A 24,568-nucleotide genomic window follows, 5' to 3' on the forward strand; every position below is an offset into this window, starting at 1 on the left:
ACCTTTGCGGATCAGGATCTGCAAATTGTTTTACATTGAGTGGGAGAAATTTTAAATGGATATGAGAATCGGTTATCGCACATACACTTGTACGGACAAGTGGGAGTTTGTTGGAGCTGGTGTCCTCCAGTAAGTGCGGATAACGTTATTGCACGTACACTTGTACGGACAAGTGGGAGCTTGTTGGGGCTGGTGTCCTCTACAGTTAGTGCAATGACATATAAATCTCTAAAAGGATTAAAGGGTATACTTTTGTATTATTACCAGTTGGTCCACGTTTATCAATAACGGTTGGCTTGCTAGATAAGTTTGACGTTATTGTCATACAGATGACGGTGATCAACTGGTCCCTAAAAGTCACACCTATAGGATACGTTTGAGAGATGTGACGGTATGAAAATACAGTCATGTTGATGCCTAATATGACTAAGCAGTTAGTCGGAGTTATTGACTAATAGTTATTGACTAATAATTAGTCAAACGCGATGTTGAGACAATTATTTAATACGGATTAAATAATAATGGCTAAGGTGAATTAAGCAGTTAATTCGTAAATTGAATATAAACGATTATATTTAATTAATGTATATTGAATTTAATTAATTATACAATATTGTCATTATCGGACAAGTATTAATATGTGTCGACTAATTCATGTTACTAGTCGATGTTTTATTATCCGATAACGAGTGACGATTTATAATTAAAAACCCGTCGTATACATTTTAGCAAAACGAGTCGGACTACGAGTTAAAATAAGGAGAAAGTGGAAAGCCCACTCTCTCCATTGGGAACCGTGCGGACCGAGTGAAACAAAAGGAGAGCTTTCTCTCCTTTTGACCTAATTCATTTCATTTGCACAAAAATTAGGTTTTTGGAGGCATTCTCTCTGAAACCTAGATCTCACATCGAAAACTCACAAAAACTCTCTCAATATTCCAAGGCAATTAGAGAGTAATTCTAGCACAAGGGGCATAGTCTCAGACGATCTTGGGTGCAACGATTAGGAGGAAATCTATATTGATTTCTATTCATTAGGCCGAATTGCATAAGGACCCGAGGTTGATTCTTGTTCTTTTATCGTTTTCTCTTGTTTTTCGTTTATGACCATTAATCACATGTTAAAGTTACGTTATAGTCCTAAAATTTAAGGGAATTTTACGGATATTTCCCTACAACATTAAGTCATTTTGAATCGGGTCACTTATGGGTCGGGTCTTTTCGGGTCGGGTCAATATTGGGTCAATCTAGGTTTGGGTCGGGTCTGAGTCGGGTGGGATTAATTCGGGTTTCGGGTCATATTCGTGTCTGGATCAACCTTATCGGGTCGGAACAGCTTTGTCAAGTCTGCTTATACCTGCCTTGACCCACCTTCTAGCTAAATATATATAATAATTGTACTATAAAAAAAATTAATAACTTAAAAAGATAAAGCCTAAACTGATGATTCATCAAAGGCCATCTACTTGCCCACCCAAATTATTTCAGACTATTATATGGTAACTTGTTTGAATAAGTTGTACGAGACTAGTATGTTTTGATTTAAGAAGTATATCTCTGAAAATTGTTTTACGACGAAAAAGGTAATTTGGCGGGTACCCGCGAGGCGGGAGCGGGTTTGAAAAGCTCCACCCGCACGGGTTGGAGGCTGGCGTGGATACGCGTTATAGTTTATGGATGCAGGTGCAGGTTAACCCAACTCCACATCCACCTCGAACCATTGACATTCCTATTCGTGAACCTATTTACTATGCAAATAGGTTCAACCAAATGCCAAAATCCAAAGCGTAATTTTTTATTTTATTTAAAAAAAAAAAAAAAAAAAAAAAAAAAAAAAAAAAAAAAAACTTATCTCTCTTGTCTAGTTGTCTCCTTGAATCCTTGTCATCAATGATTATGATATTGTTATTAACTACCTGTAACATGTAGTTGTAGATAACTTGAGAGTCACACTTGTTTTTTCCCTTTTTTTAATTATTTGGGTTGACATTTTTCTAAACTAATGCAGATCAATTGAAAATGTTGAATTCATGTAAATTTGTACTAGATAGCTTCCTGTCCTGCTTTTCCTTCTTGGGTTTATCTCCAATTGACACAAGCTTGATCTCTTCAAACTCCCATAAATTACATTCAGATTTTAGCAGGTTTGTGATCATTTCTTGGTAAATTACCCATTTATTGAATGATCTGTTACACCAACTGCTATAATCTAATATGGGTTTTTAATGTACTAATTACAGAAATAAGTCAACTGAAGTTGTGGAAAAATACAGCATGCTAACTTTAGTAAAACAAGAGTTCACATACTCTGGAGATTCCTGCCCATTCAGCAGTTGCCATGCTTCTACCATTGTTGAGGTGATTAATGATGTTAATTAATTGGTGATAATGTTATGGTATGATTTTGTTTGGTCATTTTAGATGAATTTGTAGCTGAAATATTCAGTTTAATAGGTTGGGCAGGATCATTTTCTGATTGCTTATTTTGCGGGAACAGCAGAAGGTGCACCAGATGTGAAGATTTGGTTGCAAACATATAAGGTATAAGCGATTTTATTAGTTTTGTTCCGAAACAACCTTTGTTGCTAACACGAGGGTAAGACTACCCTTACATGCGACCCCCTTACACCACAGTTTGCAGGAGCCCTTGAGGCACTGTGGGGGTAATGTTGTAATAAGAAACAAAAACTAAACTCATCACTTGTGTAGATCATCAAACTATTACACCATTGTGAATGGTGGAGGAGAGAGAGTCATCGGCTTTGAAACCTAGTAGACTGAAAAGGGTAAGAATGCCCAAAGTTGACGATTTAGTCGTCGACCATTGTTAACTTACAAAAAATGATAGTTCCTCGTGAATGATGCCCGAAATTAGGCATGAAGTCGTCGACTTTATTTGCCACTACCTCGTGGAAATTAGATAAGGTACAAGGGGTTGCTATCTAAGTAATCTTTTTCGGACTGCAAACTTAATAAAGAAAAAGATGATTATTTGATTATTGATTCAATTTTGCAAGTCATTTTTGAGGTGTGGGTTGATTGGAAATTACATTGTTGATGGGCAGGATGGTTGTTGGAGCTCTCCTGTCGTTGCAGACGAACAACCGTCAGTTCCAATGTGGAATCCTGTTCTATTTAAAGTACTTGATCAGTTGATTCTGTTTTACAAAGTTGGCCCTAGTGTTCAAAAGTGAGTTTATTGTTTATTTGGACATAATAGTTGTTGTGTAGTTATCTCTTGCTCTGATTAGTTCAAAATTTTTGAATGTTACCACTTACATTATATCTTTTCCTTTTCCAGTTGAGCCGAAAAGGCACTATGTTTCTGAGGTTTTTCTTTATCATGATTGCATAAAGGAAAGTGACTCACTAAACTGGTTACAAATCTTTTAGTGTCAAGTAGCGTGCGTTAGATGCAATTCTGGATACAACTTACATGAATCCAGTAACATCTCTTTATGTTTTCAAATGTACCTCTGAGGCTATGACCACCTTTACTCTGCCATTTGCGGGAACCTTTGAGGCACTAGGGTAATGTTGTTATCGTACCAAGTACTCCGTATGATATATGATAAGCAAAGTTCTTTTGGTTAATTGTAACCTGATAGAAGTTTGTAAGCTATACTAATTTTGCAATCTCCCTTTGAGGCTCAAACTTGTCAATTTATAGTTTTCCACTCGATACCAGTTAAGAGGTGTTACATGACTTGCATAACCAATGGGGTGTTGGTTTGTGGTAGGATGTGTATGATATATGACATATATCTATCAGAATGCATCCAAGAACTTGTGTATCGTGTTTTGACATCCTATACTTCGGTTATACAAATGGGGCATTTTCAACAAATAGAAACAGTTTCTGGTTATACAAATCCGTGCTTCCAAATATTCAAATGACAATCTGCCTAAACAGTATTTATCATTTAGGAGCTTGAATCATATTTTTAGGCCTTAATCTCTTTATTGAATGGTAATTTGCCAGTTGGACTGGGTGCCTGAAGCGTTCGTTTGATGGCGGCCTTACATGGACAGAGAGAGAACAATTTCCTGCCGGTATATTAGGACCAATCAAAAATAAGGTTCAGATCAAATCCTTCTCCTAATTTATACTCTTAAAATTTCTTTGGTATCATCTGCTATTCACTTTCTAATTGTTTCCAATGGTGTCAAAGACTCAATTTTTATGGTTTTCGGCTGTGCTGGAAAACAGCCAAATGACTCGCTAAACTAGTTGTGGTTATTCTTCTGGTAAATAATAGTCATTCAATGCAATTCTCAATGAAGTTTTTTTTGGGCCATATGGAAATGGGTGCTCCGTGTTCCTAACATGGTGGTACAATTATGTATATCCGACCCCTCTTACTCCGCTAATTGCTGAAGCCCTTGAGGCAGTAGGGGAAAGTCAGTTATTGTATACATTTGCCATCCAAAATGTAACTTGACAGTTTTTTTTTTATCTGTGGTTATTTCAGCCTATTTTGTTGGATGATGGTCGAATGATTTGCGGGTCTTCTGTTGAAAGCTGGAATGCCTGGGGAGCTTGGGTTGAGGTTAAACATTCGGAAATCATAAACTTTTACTTTTGTCGAAAAATTACAAAGGAAATATTCTTGTCTTTTGTTTTTGTAATTGTTATTTTCTGAACCTCTGTTTAGGTAACCTCAGATTTAGGGAAAACATGGAGCAAATTTGGGCCAATATTTATTCCTGATGAGAATATGAGTGTGATTCAACCAGTACCCTACGAGACAGCCAACGGGAATTTACGAGTTTTGTTACGATCGGTTTACAACGGAGTGTGCATGTCTGAATCCCAAGACGGTGGACATACCTGGAGCCATGCAAAGCCAACTCAACTTCCAAATCCAAATTCAGGTTGCATTCTGAAACACTCTCTTGGTTAAATATGATCACGACTTATTTTTGTACTCGCACAGTCCCACCTAATATCCGGTGGAAAAAAAATTCCATCTGCCTGCACGTCTTCTTTCCCTAAATTACTTTCGATTTTGTGTTCCCAGTTGCATATTGCTTACAGCTTAAACTTAGTTTCGATTTTTTAGTATCTTGTCAACACTGTTTAAACACCTCCTAATTTGGTGAAATAGGAATTGATGGGGTGAAGTTGAGGGATGGGCGTCTTGTACTTGCTTACAACACTGATTCTCGAGGAATACTAAAGGTGGGAGTATCCTATGACGATGGTGACTCATGGGTTGATGTTTTGACACTTGAGGATGATACTTCCGAAAAGGAATTCTCATACCCAGCCGTTATCCAGGCCAACGATGGATCAGTCCACATAACTTACACCTATAACAGGACTCAAATTAAGGTCATCTTCTGCGCTTTTCTCTTCTTTGTTTTTCTTTGGTTTCTTCGACTCATTTGGGATCTCATTCAAAATTTGGTGCAGCATATTGTCCTACAATCCAATGAATGTGATCTACAAGAAAACTAGGCAAATGTTAGGAGACTTTCAAAGTTTCAATCTACAAATCCGCTGAACAGTCATCAGTTCTGAAAGAAGATCTGAGACTGTGAGACACCTAAAGTTTCTCAATCTCGACCTTCTATCTTTTATCGTTTATAATTGTGTATTCTTATAATTTGTTTTTCCTGTAATTGTATTTTTTTTCTTTTCACCATTTTAGTAGTTATTGACGGGTTTACATAACGATTCATGTCAGCTGACCCCAAATTATTTGGGATTTGGGATTGATGCTTGTTATTCACTTGTTCCTCATTATTCATTCAATACAAATCAAACCTTTCATGTATTTTAAACTTACCATGCCGATGAAGATGGCTTTAAATTATTGGGGGCATGAATGTTTACATATTTTTTTCCAGTGATATACTGCATTGGCAATTCACATTTATCCCTCAGATTTGGTGCTGCATATTATGCTCCTTTCATCCATTTTATTGTCACATTCAAAATTCTCTTCACTCTGACCAAAAAAAAAAAAGGAAAAAAAAAATCTCTCTTAACGCATTTCGCACAATTATGGAATAAAATGAAAAGAGAGAACATGTTTTTTCATACATCATTCGTAGGTGTTTGGTTCAGCAATTTCAGTATCAAATATGCGTTTAAATTCGTTTAAACCCCCATTGGGTATAAGTTTGCGTACGGGTAATCGGGTATGACTCAAACCATCCTTTGGAATCAATACATAGTAAAAAAAAAAAAAAAAAAAAAAATTTATTTTCACAATGCATAAAACCCTCAACACAACATTGTTCGATTGGGTTTAGTTCCTAAGTTGTCAATTTATATGTTTTCTTTCTTGTGTATCTTTAGGTGATTGATTTTGTATTCGTATTTGGTATTTGACTCAAAGAAAGTCATGGTTCGCAATCTTCATGCATTTAGATAGCTGCCCACAAATTGCAAATGGTGGCTGTTTTAACCAAGTTAATACTTACTGGGAAGAAAATGTGAATTGTACTCCCTCGGTCCCGGTCATTTGTTTAACTTTGGTTTTGGCACAAAGACCAAGGAAAAATAATAAAGAAAAAGGAGATGGTGGATTATTTGATGACAAGTGGATCAAATTGAGTGTGGAGTATCAAATTGTTGATCAAAACTATTCCCATAAAAGAAAGGTAAACAAATGATTCGGACGGTGGGAATATTTGCTTTGAATGAACCAAAATGAAAAAAAAAATGCATACAAATGAATGGAGGGAGGACTCACGAAAGGAGCACATATACAAAGGAGATCAGAGGTGATAATCATACAATTTGGTATGAAGCTCAACTGTGGAGTGTGTTAAAAAAAATTTACCTACAGAAAGTGCTTATCCTCGCACTTTTTCTTTTCATTTTCATGATTTCATCCCTCAAAAGAGAGATTATTTATCAAGATCATAAAACTCGATATTCTTATACTTTTGAGAGATTAACTCGGCTTGAACTTTTCTCGCAGTGTCCGTAGCACAACCGACTAGGATGAGGACGGAAGTTCCAGCAAATCCCCGAAATGCTGTCAGATGAGTCACTTGTTCAACTACAGCGGGACCCGCAGCTAGTATCGCCAAGAATCCTGAACCCAGGACTGATATTCGACCAAGGACCTAGTTTTTATCAAGCAAATCAACAACTTACAAAATTTTACAACTAGAAGGCAAAAATGAACACTAACAAGTAGATAACATAGCTTTGTGTCATGTAGTTGTTGAATTAACCCAGCTTAAACCTCAAGACACCAACGTGAACATTTCCCAAGCTTTCAACAAAAAACGGAAAGTTCTATAGTATTATGTAAATATTATGGAAGTAATTTAACTAGTCGGAACACAAATAAAAAACACGAACCAGGTAACTATAGAACAAAAATAGGATGGTGTGGATCGAGAGAGGTTACCGTTTTTATGAAAGCAGCAGTACTCCGACCAGGTCGGACAAGTGGAATAGATGCACCTTGCCGCTTCAACTGCTCGCTCACATCATCAGGGTCCAATTGCAGGAAAGTATAGTAATAGTTGAAGAAGGCTATTAACAGGATGTTTGTTGGTATATAGAAAGAACCTGCAAAACGTTAACAATCGAGCAAACAAACCTATATCATAATCCGTCACTACGAAAAAAGCTGCTTGACCAAAGACCAAAATCACATTTAAGATATGGCCGTGGACTGAGCCACAGTGAACTGTGATGGTCCGGTTTGGTCTTCGGCCCGAGCATTGGTTCGGCCATCTTATACAAAATTGGAGACCAGGAAAAACAATATCACAGTCAACTTTCGTTGCCTAACTAATTCTGAAATATGAACATAACCCTCCCGAAACCTGACTATAGTAACAGACATCACAAGATAACCAGAAATTCTTGACAGGGGTATTACCTCCAGGGTTCAAAGCGACTGCAGCATTCTTTAAAACATTTAATCCTGTGAAACGAGCCAGTGTAGCAGGAAGAGCCAATGATGATGTCGAGAATATAATAGGCATCACTCCAGCACTATTCACCTGTTTAACCAAACAAACAGAAACCAGGAATGAAAAGAATGACGGAATGAAATGAATAGGAAGTGATTAGTGTTAAGGTTAAAAAATCCCTAATGTAAAATTGAATGATGGAATATTTTCCCATATTACAATAGTTTGGGTTTTTTTTTTCCATATTTCCAATGGAGCCAAAGACTCATTACTCTTTGGTTATGGATTATAATGGAATAAATCAAAATAGATCACTAATGTGGCTGCGCTTCTTTCTTTTGTGAAGTAGCGGTCCTTCGATGCAGTTCTCGACGCAATTTTCATCTTGGGTCATTCGGAAACAGCCTCTTTGTGTTGCTAACACAAGTATAAGGCCGCGTACATCCGACCCCCCTTACCCCGCAATTTGCGGGAGCCATTGAGGCACTGGGGTAATGTTGTTGTATTACAATAGTTTGGGTTTATTCTTGTTTAATGCAACGTCTAAATCACATCATATTCAATATTATTGATGTTTCACTCCGACAGTTTGAAGCTTGAGAATGTTCAGAATTCAGATTAGCATCAATCACATTTTTTTTAATTAACACTAGATATGAAGATTAAAGAACACCAAGGGGCTCACTCCCCGTGTACCAAAACTCCAAAAGACGCCAAGAGGGACACCCTCGTATACAAAAAGAAATCGAAATGATTATGCTCTTAAGCAAGTATTTTTATCAACAAAAGGAAAAATAGTTAAGTGGCAGTGCAGCTGGAGCACTTGACTCCAACTATATAGTCACCTCAAAATGTGGAATAACATCTGTCAAATTGTGACCCATATATTGTTAAGAATTAAGATATCAAGAAAAACCAAACAAAAAATAAGGACGAAAGATTCATAAGAAAAGACAAACCTTAAAGGGTAAATAAGCTGACTTTTGAAGTCCTCCACTTCTGCCTGAATATCTTGAAGCATAATTGATAGGAATTTTCCTCTCTGCTTCCTGTAACAATTTTGTCAAACTCATAACTAGTTTTTTTACTTTATCCTGCAACTAATCCTTTGTACGATGTTATTTGTTAATTACCTGAACATAAACGATACCAAACACCAAAGACACAAAGGATGCGAGTATGATAGCAAGACCAGAATAATTCCCTTCTTGAAATGCTTGAGCAAAAGTTCTTCCAAAAGATGCAGGCAAGTAAGAGATGATGTTGGTGAAGATTAGTAATGATGTCCCATTTCCAAGCTTAAGATCAGAAATGCGTTCGCCAAGGTACGTTGTAAGCACTGAACCAAGTGTTAACAAAGCAACAGATGAAAGAACCCATTCCGTGCTGAAGTCATTGACATAAGGACGAAGGAACGTCACTTGGCCAATTGCCTGTCAGAGTGTCCGTATTAACTGCTCAGATATCTCATGTCTCCTAATGTTTTTATTGATGGTTCTTTTAATAAGTTATGCAGAACCTTTATACTACCTCCATGACTAATTCATTGTCCCCAATTGGCTTTGTTAATCAATTAATGTTAATTTTGACCGTCCATTACTCCAAAATCCAAATATATATAGGGATACCATTTAGAATAGGGTTATTTAATATGAATACTCTAACCTATTAGGATGCTTCTTAAAATACTCCAAACTTCAATTTAACTAACAATATATCCAACTATTATACCTTCTCCATTTAATAGAATAGTTCACTTTTTAACTTGAAATAGCAGGTAAAAGCCAGCGCGGGACCCACTTTTATACAACCTTCATCTTCTTCCCCTTTCAATTACAGTACAAAGTAAGCCTGCAATTTTTTACCAATTTAAATCCCTTCACTTCCCCTGTCCCCCACTCCTTTAAATTTATATCCCCAGATTAATGTAGACACTGAAAATTTTTCAGAATCCGGAAACCAATTGCACTAATAAGGTACTAATCTCCCCGTAAACATATACTCAAGCTCTTTCTTTTCACAGTTACGCAAAACAAGACGGCGTCAGATACAATTATTTTGAAATGTATACTGATTCTAAAATTAATTGTGAAGAAAGAGAAGGTATAAAGAAAAAGGGAGTGACTTGGTTCCATGGAGACGTCATCATAGGAGAGATCTCTATTCTTGGTTGATGCAATAAATGAATTTCCCATAGACGAGAATAACGAGATCCTACTCTCTCGCAGGGATGAGTTGAGTTGCCGGGTAAATTGAGGATGAAATGTATCTTGTATCTAATTTACTTGTTTTGAGTCTTCTTGTTAATAGTTAGTTGTATCAACAAATGAATTGTTGGGTAAATTGAGAAAAAAAAAATTAATAATGGAGAAGAAAAGAAGGATTAGGAAAGAGATGGTTAAGAGAGGGAAGGTAGTAAAGGTGTTAATTGCGTGAGTAGAGAGAAGGATAAAAATGGGTGTATTAATGGCTTCTAGAGAAGGAAAAGATGTGTAAAAAAAAAGGTGACAGGTAGAACAGGTAGCCCTTTCACTTGTTCTATTGAAAGGGGAGGGGTGTAATAGTTGGGTATATTGTTGGTTAAATCAAAGTTTGTAGTATTTTGAGAAGCAGCCTAATAGTTTAGAGTGTTCCTATTAAATAACCCTTTAGAATATGTCATTTTCAAGACCATTTTACAATTTGAAAGAGTTCATAAATATTGTATATTGTCAAAAAATATTGGTGAAGTTGTCTTCCTTTGACTACCAAAGTCAAATATGGAAAGTAAAAATGGATGGATGGAGTAAAAATTGAGTGGCAGAGTGCCTACTCATGGCTCACTGGGTACAATCAACTATGAGATAATTTGTGTCAATGTTGTGACTATTGTATACTGTGAGAAAATATTGGTCAAGTTTGTGATTATTGCATATTTTGACAAAATATATGGGATAGAGGAAGTATTTGCTAATATCGAAACTCACTTGCCTGCACTAAAGCAAAACCAACAGAAGCATAACGGGTATACTGCAAGATCTTCTTCCTCCCAGCTTCACCTTCTCTTTTCTGAAGGTCTTGCAACTTGGGGTAGACTTGTGCAAGGAGTTGGAACACAATCTGCGCATTGATAAAGGGAACAATTCCAAGCGAACATATCCCAAGTCGCCCAATGCCACCACCCGAAAAAGTATCCAAAGTACTAATAAAACTGTTCTGATCAATGTTACCCACAAATGCCTCTCTATTCACGCCACCAAGAGGCACATATATACCAAGTCGAGACAAGGCCAACAACCCTAACAGTTGAAGAAATTTTCCCGGCAGTGGACCTTTAAAGAAGTCCCCAAAATCAATAGAACTATCCTCAATTGCAGCTGTCAATTTAGTACTAAAAACATTAAACGGACGAAACTAATAAACTATTAATCTGAAATTAAATAAAGAGAATAAAAAGGGCTAAAAACTGTACCTGCAACTCCACGGCCTGATGATGATCTATCCTTTTTGGCACCAGAGGTACTCTCAAATGTTTGTGCAAGAAAACATGTAACACTATCCCACATACGAGCTATGTCCCACGAATTATCTTGCTCGATACCTAATGGATCAAAGATAGACGTTCCCCTGCACAAATTATATGTACTAAAATAAGAGTAAGCAAGGTGTGAACTTTATATACCTAATGGATCAAAGATAGACGTTCCCCTGCACAAATCATATGTACTAAAATAAGAGTAAGCAAGGTGTGAACTTTATATATCTCTCAGAAGTCAGACTAAGTAGCAACCATTTTTCCAAAAAAATTCAGAGCACGAAGACCTGCCGATCAAATTCTTCTACATTAGTTGGCACCAACTTGCTCAACGGCACAATGAACAAGATGCATCTAATTCTCCCAAATTTAAGGAACTAAATTGACCAAATTTTCCAGCAAACACAAGTTTTCAAGCTTTCAGGAAGCCTAGATGCAAAAATCTTCTAAGTTCAGAATTTACTTGCCTAACCACAAGAGTCATGCCTACCCCATACTCTGTGAATATCACCCTCCATGTTTATTCTATACTGACAATTCAAACTATCATCGAGAAAAGAAGCACACTTTTAACCTCAACCCTTTGTTTGAATGCAAGTCGAGGAGGGAAGGGGAGGAGAGCGTTTTCCGTAGATATCTTTCCTACGCTGGAAAATTTCAATTGGCTTATAGTAAATATAATAGATCCCCCATTTCCCTCCAACCGAACATGCTAACAAAATAATGGCCATTGACCCTTTCTTTCGTTCTAAATTTCTTCATCCAAACAACGGCTCAATTCTCCACGGAATCAAGTAGGCCACAACTGACAAATATATCACTGGCTCCCAGTGAATCATTTACATTAATCTTCAATACCTAGTGGACCAAACGAGCCAATGAAACTCCGAAAGTTCAAAATCCAGATAAGAGGCTCCCACCACCTCAATTATTTATTAACAAGATATATTACTCGGATTATTCCAAATTTCAGGGGGCGAATCAGTACTCCCTCTATATTCAGATAAGAGGATCAAACGGGCAAACTTTGAAAATTCTATATTCAGATAAGAGGCTCCCATTAGCTCATTTATTTCAGATAACAAGACACACAACCCGGATTATTGTGAATTTCAGGAACCAAATTAGTACTCCCTCCATTCATTCCTATTCCATACGGCTTTCAAAACACGTGAGGACGATTTTGAAAATATTGAATTGGAATTAATGAACGGTGTAATTCAATAGGATAACCTGGAAAAACGTTCGAAACTTTTAACTACTAGTTTCACAATTTTCATTGTTTAGTGGTCGGCGAAACCCAGTTTCCGAAAAATTCCGGACAAGTAAACACACAAGTTACTAAATTGAATGAAACTCAATTGCTGAAATGCTCCAAATAACAAGATTTCACATTGTATCCAAAAATTATTAACTAACCAGACCTCAATTGAACTGAAATTACTGACCAAATGTTAAAATTAACCAAATTAATAATACAAAATGATGATAAAGATAGAAAAGAAGTACCTTGTAGAAGTAGAAGTGGTGGAAGAAGAGAGAGTAGCAGTAACACGAGAATTGTGTTTCCATGAAATGGGTTTGGAGAGGAAGCAACCATAGTTTCTGGGTTTATGATAGAAATTTGAAGGAGATGAAAAGAGAGAAAATGAAATGAGAGAAGATGTTGATGATGCACAAGTTTCTGCAACTCTAATCAACATTATCTCTGTCCTTTTTTTTCTTTCCTTTGTTTCCTTGGTCCCTTTAGATTCGTCACCCTTCTTCACTGTTTTTTGGGTTTGTTTTTCACCGAGTAATTTTTTTTTTTTTTTTTCCGTAATTGCTAAATCTTACACATACTTTACTTAATCCTACACAAAATTATCAATTTTTTCCGTTTTTGCCCTTCTCATTCCACACCCCCCAAAAAATTTAACCTAATTTAAACCCCAACCCCAATCACCCCTCCCCCTTTCTCACCTCAATCCACCATGGTCGGTTGCCATGGACCGGCGACGACCACCGCTCCCAGGTTAATTGATTAACGAACGGTAAAGTCCTTGTTGATTCCTCAGACAATCGCACCATTAAAGTTTGTCAACTTTTTGATGATCATGCCAAAGTTCCTCTTCCCTTATTCCTTTTAATTCTTTCGACCTATTGTGGTTCTTCATTAATTATTCTTTCTTTTGTAAATTGTGTGATGTTACAATGAAATTATAACACACTAATTTTGCCATACTGTTGTTTCGATTATAAATTGCATTGTTAACTCAGGGTTGATTTTGAGATCTATTAATGGAGAATTACGGATAAACGACGCATGTGCGGGACGGTGGGTAAGTGGCCGGTCGTCGACGCCGCCAGTGGGAACTCTGGTCGACGCCTGTCGGTGGCGCCTGACCGTGGTGTGGTGGGGTGGGGTGGGGTGGGGAGGAGTGGTCGGGGTTAGGATTTGAGTTAGGTTTACTTCTCTTTTTCTTTTTTTCTTTATGGGTGTATGAAATGAAAGGGGCAAAGTCGGAAAAAGTTGGAAATTTGTGTAAGATTGAGTAAAATGTTGAGTTGGAAATAGCAAGTCCCTTTTTTTTTCCTGCCCATTTGTCCTCCTTCACTCTTTGCTTAGACAAGAGAACAAAAAATACCCTCTATCGTCATGACGTGAGTTTAGAGGTGGCAATCGGATCAGTCTAATCGGGTTTGGGTCGGGTTAAGTCTGGTCGGGTTATATCGGGTTAAAATACCATTTCGGGTTGGGTCGAGTTCGATCGGATCGTTATCGGGTCAGGTCACTTCGGATCAAGTGAGTATCTGGCCGGGTCGGGCCACTATCGAGTCTAGCGATTTTATCGTATTACTTCAATTTTTACCATTAAAATTAGTTTTTCGACCATTATTTGGTTTAGTTACTTCGTTGTTAAGTTAAAGGTATCAAACTAAAACTAAATCGCTTTCAATTTGATCAATATTATGCTTAATCATTATCGAGTCATCAATTTAATCGAGTCACTGGGTCGAGTTCATATCGGGTCAGGTCGGGTTCGAGTCACTGATTATCAAATTCGTGTCGGGTTACGGACAGTCATCAGGTCAGGTCGAATCGATTTCGGTTTGCAATATTCTCGGTTCTGTCGGGTCGGATCGGACGTGTCAGCTCTAGACGTGACCTCTCAAGCGGATCATTATCCGAGATGATGAACCCAGATTTGACACTGAGGCTAAACCCGAGCAGATACAACTTCATCCGATTTGTGTTTATTTCCTCGTTCGGACAAAAGGACTAAAGATGGAAGTCTATGGAAGTCCAAATAATCAAGGTTCGCGGAAGTGAAAGGAGAGAATGTAACACCCCCACATACCAAGGTGCCTTACTAGGACCACCCTAGCATGAGAGACTGTTACCATCTCGGTTTTTCGAGGCCAGTATATCAAAAGTAATCATTCCAAAACATTTATTAAAGTATAAAGAGTTAACGATTACATGTTCCAAAAACCAAATCCAAAACAAATACTCACTCCCATCCACTCCAAAGGTAACATGAACCCACTTTTTGTGAGAGGAAAAGTGGGTCCATGTTACCTTTGGAGTGGATGGGAGGGAGTATTTACTAGTACTCAAACAACTGAAGCTAAAACAGTAAATCTCATGACAGCGGCAGCTAGACTCGAAGTGATGACTCCTCATCTCGTCCCTAAAGCTAAAGACCATCATCACCTGTCACAATCTGCTCACCATCCCCAAATGGATCACCACAGATTTTACAAAACAACAACGGGGGGTCAATTCACTGCATAATCAAAATAAGACAAGTACGATAAAGATAAACAGTTGTTCCATAATCCACCTCCAACTCCCAATCACATCTCGTAACTGACTACACACTAAAGTGTGTAGCCCTGCCAGTGGGGGACCGTAGCCTTGCCCACCTAAGCCCCCGCTCATCAACAAGCGATAACCCTGTTCATTAATGTGCACATCCCCTTCTGTGGCGGGTTCTACAGAGGGTGAATCTAGGGCGTGAAGCCACTCCCGCAAGTGACTCCACTCAGCCGAGGACGCACCTCGCGAACATCAACAACCATCTCAACACCAACACCATACTCCAATCCACCACCAACAATCAATCACAATATCAATCGTACAGTCAATTACAACACATATCTTAAATCAATTAAACAGTAAACCGAGTTGGGAAACTCCACCTTAGCACAAATCTGACACGAGGCAATCAAGCAAGCTAAAACGGCTCATCTACGAAATCTTCACCTAACAATAACCATACAATTCCAATTACAAACATGCCAAAATCCCTTTTCCCCCAAATCACAAACTAGGGCAAACCCTAAAAGACAAATTGATAAAACTCATATAACTAGAGGCTTACAGCCACAATCGATGCGAAAGAAGGATGAACAAGACTCACGAAAGATCCACGAACTTGAGAGAGATTTGGAGATGATTAGAGTTACGTTGCAAGTTTAGGTTTTGGTAAAAGTGATTAAGAACTGTAAATCTCGTTTATATAACTCTAATCCTCTCTAAATCAAACCGCGGAAATAAACATTGTCAGACCGGATATATACTCGGTCGAGTATAGAGTATACTCTGCCGAGTATCCTCTACTTGGTCGAGTATTCCCATACTCGGCCGAGTATTCCTGGACAGTAGCCTGACCTGAAATACACGACGCACTTACTCGGCCGAGTAAGCCATATTCGGCTGAGTAACAGACTTAGAAAACCGTAGTATTACTGAGAAGCGAAGAAAATAAGAATCCCGAGGTAGATCTAAAGTGCGAGCCGCGCCCAAATGCGCTGCCATGCCCAGGGACGTGTCTGGCCTTTCAGAACCCGCCTTTGATTATTTCGATACATATTACTCTTTGGGGTAACATTATCAGCCAGACTCTCGCAAGTTTTAAACTCTGCCACATCAACTTCCGTTAATTTTTGTTTTATTTCTTTATTGTTCAGACTCACTTCAGACTTTCTACATTATTATCCGTCAGACTCACGTAGGCCTCACAAAAGCAACCCGACCCGAAAAGGCTGATCTGAGACCCGAAAACCCGAAGCGACCCGACCCGATCCGAACATGACCCGAGCTTTCTTGACCCGTAACTGACCCGACCCAAAAATGACCCGATCCAAAACCACCAAACCCAAAAATGACCCGACAAAATATAATTCTAATTAAACCGAAAAGACTTGAAATTGCCATTTCTCTATTTTTCATTAACCCGAAAATGACTCGACCTAAAACAACCCGACCCGCTTGACCCGAAACAGACCCGACCAGCAAACCCGAAACAGATCCGAAACCCGAAATGACCCGACCTGAACCCGACCCGTTGACCCATTTTGCCAGATTTAGACTCACCTCAGACTCTGCTTTTCTATTTTTTTTTTTTTTTACAAATTTATTGATTATGGCATCAGCAATAGACAAACCTTCAATAGGTTTGTTCTCATGCCACATAAGATAATATACAAACTCATTTACTCACAAACCTCATACCAACAATAGATAAACTTCTCCAAGGTTCATAATATGGCCCACTATACTATTTATTCTCTCACATTCTGTCTCCACAAACCTGTATACTATATTATAACCCCTATCATCCATGAACCTCAATATACGTGTCCAATAATAGAGGGTTTGTAGACAAACCTCTAAAATAATGGACACATCATCTTACAAACCTTTTGACAAACCTCTATTGCTAATGCCCTTAGTTCTAGTTTATAGAAAGTGGAGTCAAATCTCACCTAAAGTCTTAACTAGAGTCTTGAATTTCCAAAACTCAACTTAAGACTTTGTCAAGATTAGGGTAGATTATTGGTAGTCTTGAGTAGACCTGGCAAATTCACCCAACCCGAAAAGACTGACCCAAAATCGACCCGAACTGTCATACCCGAATGACACCCGAAGCCCGAATTGATCCCACCGTACCCGAAAATGACCTGAGCTTTCACTGACCCGTAACAAACCGACCCGAAATGACCCGATCCGAAACCACTCAACCTGAAAATGACCCGACAATACATAACTTTAATTGACCCCTAAAGACTTGAAATGCCTTTTTTTCTCTTAATCATTGTCCCGAAAATGACCCAACTCGAAATAACCCAACCCACTTGACCCTAACTAGACCTGGCAAAACGGGTCACTCGGGTCAGGTACTGGCTGACTAAGTTTGGGCCGAGTCATTTCGGATCTGTCACACATTTCGAATCGGGTCGGGTGGGGTCACTTTTGGGTTTCGAGTGACCTGTTGTCGGGTCATTTCGGGTCGAGTCATTTTCGGGTATGGGTCATTTTGGGTCGCATTACTTTTGAGTTAATGACTAAACACGTCAGTTAGTACTATTTTGATTAAAAAATTCTATTTTGTAAATTTAACTATTTATTTGGAACTGTTGTAACCAATGAAACTTTTTTTTTATATATACTCCCTCATAGTCTGATTGTTGGTTCTCCTTTCCATTTTCATGCTAGTCGGGTGTTGAATCCCCTTTCCTTTTTTTGGTAAGTTTTGTGTAGTCCAAATTCAATTTCATGTGGGGTAGAGAGTTTTGTGTGGTCCAAATTCATTTTCTTAATTTTAGTGCCCAAAAGAAAGGGAACCAACAATCAGACTAGAAAGTAGTATAATATTAATATGACTTAATATTAGTTGTTTCCGGTCATTTTGGGTCACTTCAAGTCATTTGGGATCATGTCAATTATGAGTCGGGTCTTTTCAGGTTGGGTCACCTCGGGTCGGGTCAACATTGGGTCAGACATTGTCCGGGTCTCGGTCTGGGTCGGGTCGGGTCATTTTGGGTTTCGGGTCAAGCAAGTTCGGGTCAGCCTTTTCGGGTCGGGTCATTCGGGTCTACCCGTAACAGACTCGACCAACGAAACCGAAACAAACTCGTAACCCGAAATGACCCGACCCGACCCGAACTAACCCGAAAATTTGAGAAACCCGTAATGACCTGACCCAAACTGGCCGGACCTGAATCCAACCCAATTGACCCATTTGCCAGGTTTAGTCTTGAGTGAATCTTGTCTCAAAACTACCAATAATCTTACCCTTAGTCTTTTGAATAGGGTTTAAGATATTTTATACTACATTACATTTTGTTGGAGACTAAAAATACTAAGGCCCTATTCTTTTGGACTTAATTCCGAGTTTATTTCAGTTTAGTTCAGTTCCGCTTTTATTCAGTTCAGTTCAGTTTCATTTAATTCAGTTCAGTTCGGCTTATCTCTTCACGGCCTTAACTCTTATTTCAGTTCAGTTTAGCTTCATTCAGTTTCAGGGGGTGTTTGGTTCAACTCATAAAGGTATGAGGTATGGGTTTGGAATGAGCCAAACCCATACCAAGTGTTTGTTTGGCAAAAATAGGGGTTTCATACCCATACCTCAAACCCATGAGGTATGGGTTTCTCATACCCAAGGGGGGAGGTGGGTATGAGATTGATACCAATGGGTATCAAGTATTAAAACCAAAAAACATGAAAAAAACTTAAATGGAAGATTTTAAATGGAATTTTTTTTACATTTATTTGATTAACTCTTCATTTTCATGATTTTTTAGTATCAAAAATAATTATTATCAATGTTGTATTTTAGATTTTTTTTAACTTTGATGAAGTTCGATCCCATTCCACCCGAAATTGAAACAAACACATGGTATGAGGAATCAAGTTCCAAACCCATACCATCCAGGTATGATTCCTGATTCCAAACCTATACCCACGCGCGAACCAAACACCCCCTCAGTTCAATCGCTCTATCTAACTATCTCAAAATTTTACCACAAATTCTTGTTTGTGACGGCACATATCCGTCACTCTTGAGTGACGGATACCATTTTACCTCACAAAGTACCCACTTTTTCTCTCTCTGCAACACTGTTCATGTGGTCCCCTTTCTCCATTAACCCATTTTGTTGCCATTTTATCTCACAAAATATCCGCCACAAATGGTAACCCGTCACAAGGGAGATCAATTGAAATTTTACAGGCTGTTTTTAGTGCGACGATGAAGTGCGCAGTTGTTACTTTATACGAGGGTACGAAGTGAATACTGATTAACCGCACAAATTTATTCTGGGGAGGGGATTTTGACCACGGGCACAATCTTACTAACTTGTGTAGTCTCGGAGATGGTACGGCTATCTACCAAAATACCCTGCCCAAGATGAAGAATTCCCAAATGCTAATTTACTTTTGGTTGTCTCCTCTTGAGAATTCGGATAATGTCCTCAAGAAGTTGAAGATGGAAAAAATCTTCGCTCACTGAAGCCTTAATTATCTTTGAAGCTATTAAGTGGGCTTGCCCACTTTATTGCCCGTATGTTATTGCTTAAATCCTTGCTCTTAGGAAACGAAATTTAAAAGTGGTCGTGTGGATAATATATCCACAATATTAGTAATTTATTCCATTGTCTTTCTTTTTATTTTATTCCTAAAATTCATAATAAGATTACTCATAAATCACAAAATTTCATTGAAGACGGCGATATCCGTCACAAGCTTGTGACGGATACCATTTTCTCTCACAAAATATCCATGAGAGGTGAGTTAGAAAGCACATGTGGGATGCCCCACCTTATCACCTCTCCCTTTTTGTCACAAGCCCGTCACAAGCAAGACGCTTTGCTCATAAATAAGCTAAAAAAAGTACTCCCTCCTATTCATTTTAACTTTCCCCTTTCCTTTTTCATCTATTCATATAACTCTCCCCCTTTCCTTATTTAGTAAAATTTTATACTTACTTTAATTACCTTACCCCACAACAATACCCCACAATACTCATACTTTATCTTATTTCAATCACCTTACCCCACAACAATACTTATTTTAATCATCTTACCCCACAATAATACCTTCCCTCTCTCCAATTACCTTACAACACCACAATACTTTACAATAAAATAATCCTACCCTTAATTTGCGTGCCTTTTGAAATGGGAGAGTTAAAATGAATAGGAGGGAGTATAATATATCAGCGCGTCTTGTTTCAGACGGCAGTTTCCGGTCTGAAATAAGACGGGCAACATGTTGTCATTTTACAATAAAATGTTTTTATTTTCTGATAAAATGTTACCATTACTTTTCACATCATTTTCAGGGTAAAAAATGACACATCTAGTCATAACATTTTGTGAATTAAATGGTTACATTTTCTTAAAAAAATGGCAACATTTTATCCGTCTTATTTCAGACGGGAAAACAACCGTCTGAAATAAGAATTTGCGATAATATATAATCTTTTCTAAACTCTCCACTTGTAAAAGAAAAAGAAAAGAATTGTGGAATATTAAAAGAAGAAAAGAAAAGAGCGGGAAATAACTAACTAATTCTGTTACGAAGTTTCTTTCTCATACTTTCTCACTCTATAAAACCATAACTGATTCTGTTGTACTTCCACTCTTCCTCTGTCATTCTTCTCATTTCACTTTCTCTCTCTAATTTTCTGTTCTTACGTCTTCACACACACACACAAAGTTTACCAGATTTCTCAATTACTCTTCGACTCTTCGTAAATCGCTTCTTCTTCTTCCTCTTCCTCCTTCTTCGCCTTCAGCAATTACACTAATTCTGTTGTTTAATTCGTACTGTTGTTGTGATAATTAATACTCTGAAACTTGTTCTTCTCGTCTCTTGATTGCGATTTCTATTTTTCAGGAAATGGAAGCAGCAAAGGCGGTAATGGTGGCGGTACTCATGGCGGCCGTTCTTTTTTCGAGTGTTTCTGCGAGAAACATCACTGTTGGAGGCGCTACTGGCTGGGATCTCTCAACTAACTTCACCGACTGGTCTTCTTCTACACTCGTCTTCGTCGATGACTCCCTCGGTAACTTTCTCTTTCAATTATCGTCTCAAAAACATGCGGTTTCATGCTTTAATTTCCTTTTAGTAACATATTCTGCTTCACGATTTCTGTAAATCTTGAATTTTAATTTCCGATTGTTTTAGGATTAACTGTTATATTATATGCTAAATGTAATCGAAAATTAGGTTTGATAACAAAATTTGTTAAAGATTCCGTTAGATTATTGATGATCAAGATTTCGGTTCAACTTAATTACAAATATTGTTTTGGCGATATTTTGTGGTGAATTGGTAGGATGTTTTCGAGAATATATAATTCTTTTCAATGAACTAAACTTGGTTAAAATTTCACTTTAATGTTCAATTTGTTTATGCTAGTTGACGATATCCAAAATCGCGAACACTTCTTGCGAATGAAGAAATATGATGTTTAACTGTTCATTAAACAATGCTACGATCTTGATAGTGTCCTCAAATATTCCGTAGTTTTCTGTGTTAATCAGCTTAGTTCATTCATTAAATATGATGCAATGACAGTATCTGCATATCCTTGTATTGTTCCGGCAACGTAAGGTGTTTGTTTCGGTAGTGCGTATCTAAGTTTTCAGTGATCATATCTTAGAGTTGAGTCCCTGACTTTGAAATCATCTAAGATTCTGATGAGTTATCAGCTAACATAACTTTGAATTAAGATTTATTAATATAATATTTGTTGATGATAATTGTATGATATAATCGTCGTTATACGGCCTCAACTCTAGAGCCGCGATTTATGTGAATATGCTTTACTTCTTTGTCTTTATGTACTGTAAACCTGCTGTATCTGTAGCTAACGTGGTTTACGCTACATACCGGCCTCAACAAGAGTACATATTGTACAAGTAGTGACTCTCCCTGACTCTACGGCTATGACTCGACCCTAACTAAATCGCACGAACAGCGTCGTCATGGCTTTAAATTAAGACTTATAGGAAATTTTTGTTCCTGATATCTTATGGGACTCTTTGATCTATGTGAGTTGTTTGCAATTGTGGTATAACCATGGTTCTAAGGTCTTGGACCTGGAGCCGCCATTTATGTGATTTGTTTAACCTTTATCTTGTTGCTAATATGGTCCCTGTGACATAAACGGTATAGATAACAAGAGAATTGTTATTGTTGTGTAAGCTTGACATTCATAGCGCATAAGGCCACAACTCGATTTTGTTTAATTTTTAATGCACTTCCCTAATACTTTACTACACGCGAAAGTTGACACGTTCTATGAGAAACTACAGTCCGTGATATTTCTTAAAGGCTAGTATTTTTATCAGCATCGATGATTCGTTAAACCTGAGCTCCTGTCTTGCTTTACAGAGTTCATCTACACCAGAGCACATGATGTGATTGAAGTGACAGAAGCAAATTTCGCGACTTGTGATATAACCAGTCCAATTGCAGCCTACTATGATATCAATGGAAAGACGACAGTGATCAATCTACCAAAACCTGGGCCAAGATACTTTGTCTGTGGCAGGTCTAACCACTGCACCCAGGGCCTCAAGCTCTATGTTCAGGTTCTCGACAGACTTCAAGCCGACGCATCAAGCCCAAGTTACCCTTCTAAGCCACATGGTGACCACACTAGTCGTGGTGGTGGTCCTAACTATGGACATAAGAAGCATAGTCCAAATTCATCTTCTGGTGAGAAAAATGAAGACGTACCACTGTGGTTGCGGGTTGCTCTTATGATCATCAATTTGGCTGTGCTCGTTCAGCTTGCTGATGACGATCTTGTTAGGCTCCTCGTGCGAGTATACTTGTACATCCTTTTCTGCTATCTGATGGTTCTTGCTGCGGCGTTGCTTGTGAGATTATTTTTAGGTACAGGATAAGAGTGAAGTAAAGACCTGTCACAACAACTTCTGTTTGTTTGATTCCTACTACTACTAGCTAATAAAAGTTGCCTAGCAACTAAGAAAGTATCAGAAAACTTGTTTCAATAGTGTTGCATTGATGATTGTTGATGAATATTGCTTTTGTAAACGGTTGTGAAAGCCAAACATTTTGTGGTCGAATTGCATTCTGCTATATAGAAAAAATGAATTCAGATTGTTAGCATGATTCCGTTTTATATGAACAAGATATACACTGTCAACATGGTACACGTAGTCTATATTAGAATTTTCGCTCCTTTGCATTATAAGGAGTATTTACATCCATCATTTGGCTTTAATGTCAAACAATATCCTTTTTTGTAAATGAGTAATGAGATCTGCTTTGAGCCTCTAGCAGCACTGTTTCTCTATTTAAAGACTACCTGAGAAATATTTTTACTGTAATCGGATAACGCAAGGACCACTGTTCACTTGTCATGAAAAGCTTTAATTATAGGCGAGATTTTGTTCCGAAAAGAAGACCTTTTATGCTAGATTGATCGGTTAGATGATTTTACACCTTTTTTTGTTGTTGTGAAAAGATCAGCATTTCATATCATCAAAATAATCAGTACATCAGATGTTTACAAATAGATTTAGCAAAATCAGACATCTACTCTATTATGACCTCCTCCTCATTCATTTTCCAAGCCCGAAGATTAACCTTGAACTCGATAATTGTCAGAATTTCCTTCTGAGTTGTCATCTTCCCTTGAAATATTCTTTCATTTCTAGCAAGCCAAATCACATAAACAGTAGCCACTAGCATACTTGTTCTTTGCCTCTTTCTTTGATGGATACCTCCGTTACATTGCGTGAACATCTCAGAATTGCAGGGAGTTTTCCTGGACAACTACCCATACTTTGCCCTTCTTTCAATGCATTCTACATATTACTAGCAAATTCACACTGGAAAAAAAAAAGTGAATTTTGAATAGCAAGAGTAGCAATGAAAGCATGCCGTGGAACATTCATACTCTCCCATACTGTTTTGGTGATATGTTCCTGAAAAATTCATAAGCAGCATTGGGGTTGAACTTCTTTGCATCACCCCAAACCTGAATCAATCAGCTTGCTTCATGGACACCCCCTGCCTTCTGAATAAGTTCGCCGTTACATTACATAAGGTGCTTCCAACCAGTGCCCCCTTTGGAAAGATGAGAGTAATCCCAAACAGACCTAGTTTTATGATGGTAAGCTTAGTGCCATCCACTCCACATACAGCTCCTGTTGTTTTCTATCTTCCACAACCATTTAATAAGCAGACTTTCATTCCAACTTAAAATTTCTCGAATATCAAACCCTCCCGCATCTCTAGGCTTACAGCAAGTACTCCAACTTTTCCAAATCATTCTATTTGAATCCATCGAATACCAAAGAAAATCCTTGCAGACTTTATTAATAGATTTGATGATAGTTTTAGGTTGTTACATACCT

General features: G+C 37.9%; 3 protein-coding genes across 3 annotated transcripts; 2 read left to right on the forward strand and 1 right to left on the reverse strand.

Annotated features, from left to right (window-relative positions):
* Positions 1 to 1,782: 1,782 nt before the first annotated feature.
* Positions 1,783 to 5,780, forward strand: LOC141600054 (uncharacterized). The gene is made up of 9 exons (XM_074420228.1): positions 1,783 to 2,144; positions 2,241 to 2,358; positions 2,455 to 2,541; positions 3,066 to 3,190; positions 3,983 to 4,079; positions 4,473 to 4,550; positions 4,656 to 4,875; positions 5,109 to 5,335; positions 5,417 to 5,780. The coding sequence occupies exons 1-9, from the start codon at positions 2,020 to 2,022 to the stop codon at positions 5,459 to 5,461; spliced, it is 1,122 nt and encodes a 373-aa protein (XP_074276329.1). The 5' UTR covers positions 1,783 to 2,019; the 3' UTR covers positions 5,462 to 5,780.
* A 779-nt stretch (positions 5,781 to 6,559) lies between these two features.
* LOC141600056 (preprotein translocase subunit SECY, chloroplastic) lies at positions 6,560 to 13,192 on the reverse strand. Its single transcript, XM_074420229.1, has 8 exons — positions 12,911 to 13,192; positions 11,339 to 11,493; positions 10,858 to 11,243; positions 9,021 to 9,320; positions 8,847 to 8,936; positions 7,854 to 7,977; positions 7,374 to 7,537; positions 6,560 to 7,083 (listed from the first exon to the last, which is right to left on the reverse strand). Exons 1-8 carry the CDS (start codon positions 13,102 to 13,104, stop codon positions 6,862 to 6,864), a joined length of 1,635 nt encoding a protein of 544 aa, XP_074276330.1. The 5' UTR covers positions 13,105 to 13,192; the 3' UTR covers positions 6,560 to 6,861.
* Positions 13,193 to 20,815: 7,623 nt separating this feature from the next.
* Positions 20,816 to 23,272, forward strand: LOC141598279 (early nodulin-like protein 15). Its single transcript, XM_074418098.1, has 3 exons — positions 20,816 to 20,922; positions 21,069 to 21,237; positions 22,572 to 23,272. The coding sequence occupies exons 2-3, from the start codon at positions 21,072 to 21,074 to the stop codon at positions 23,087 to 23,089; spliced, it is 684 nt and encodes a 227-aa protein (XP_074274199.1). The 5' UTR covers positions 20,816 to 20,922; positions 21,069 to 21,071; the 3' UTR covers positions 23,090 to 23,272.
* Positions 23,273 to 24,568: the final 1,296 nt, after the last annotated feature.

This window comes from Silene latifolia, chromosome 9 (genome assembly GCF_048544455.1).
Source record: "Silene latifolia isolate original U9 population chromosome 9, ASM4854445v1, whole genome shotgun sequence".
Lineage (NCBI taxonomy): Eukaryota > Viridiplantae > Streptophyta > Magnoliopsida > Caryophyllales > Caryophyllaceae > Silene > Silene latifolia.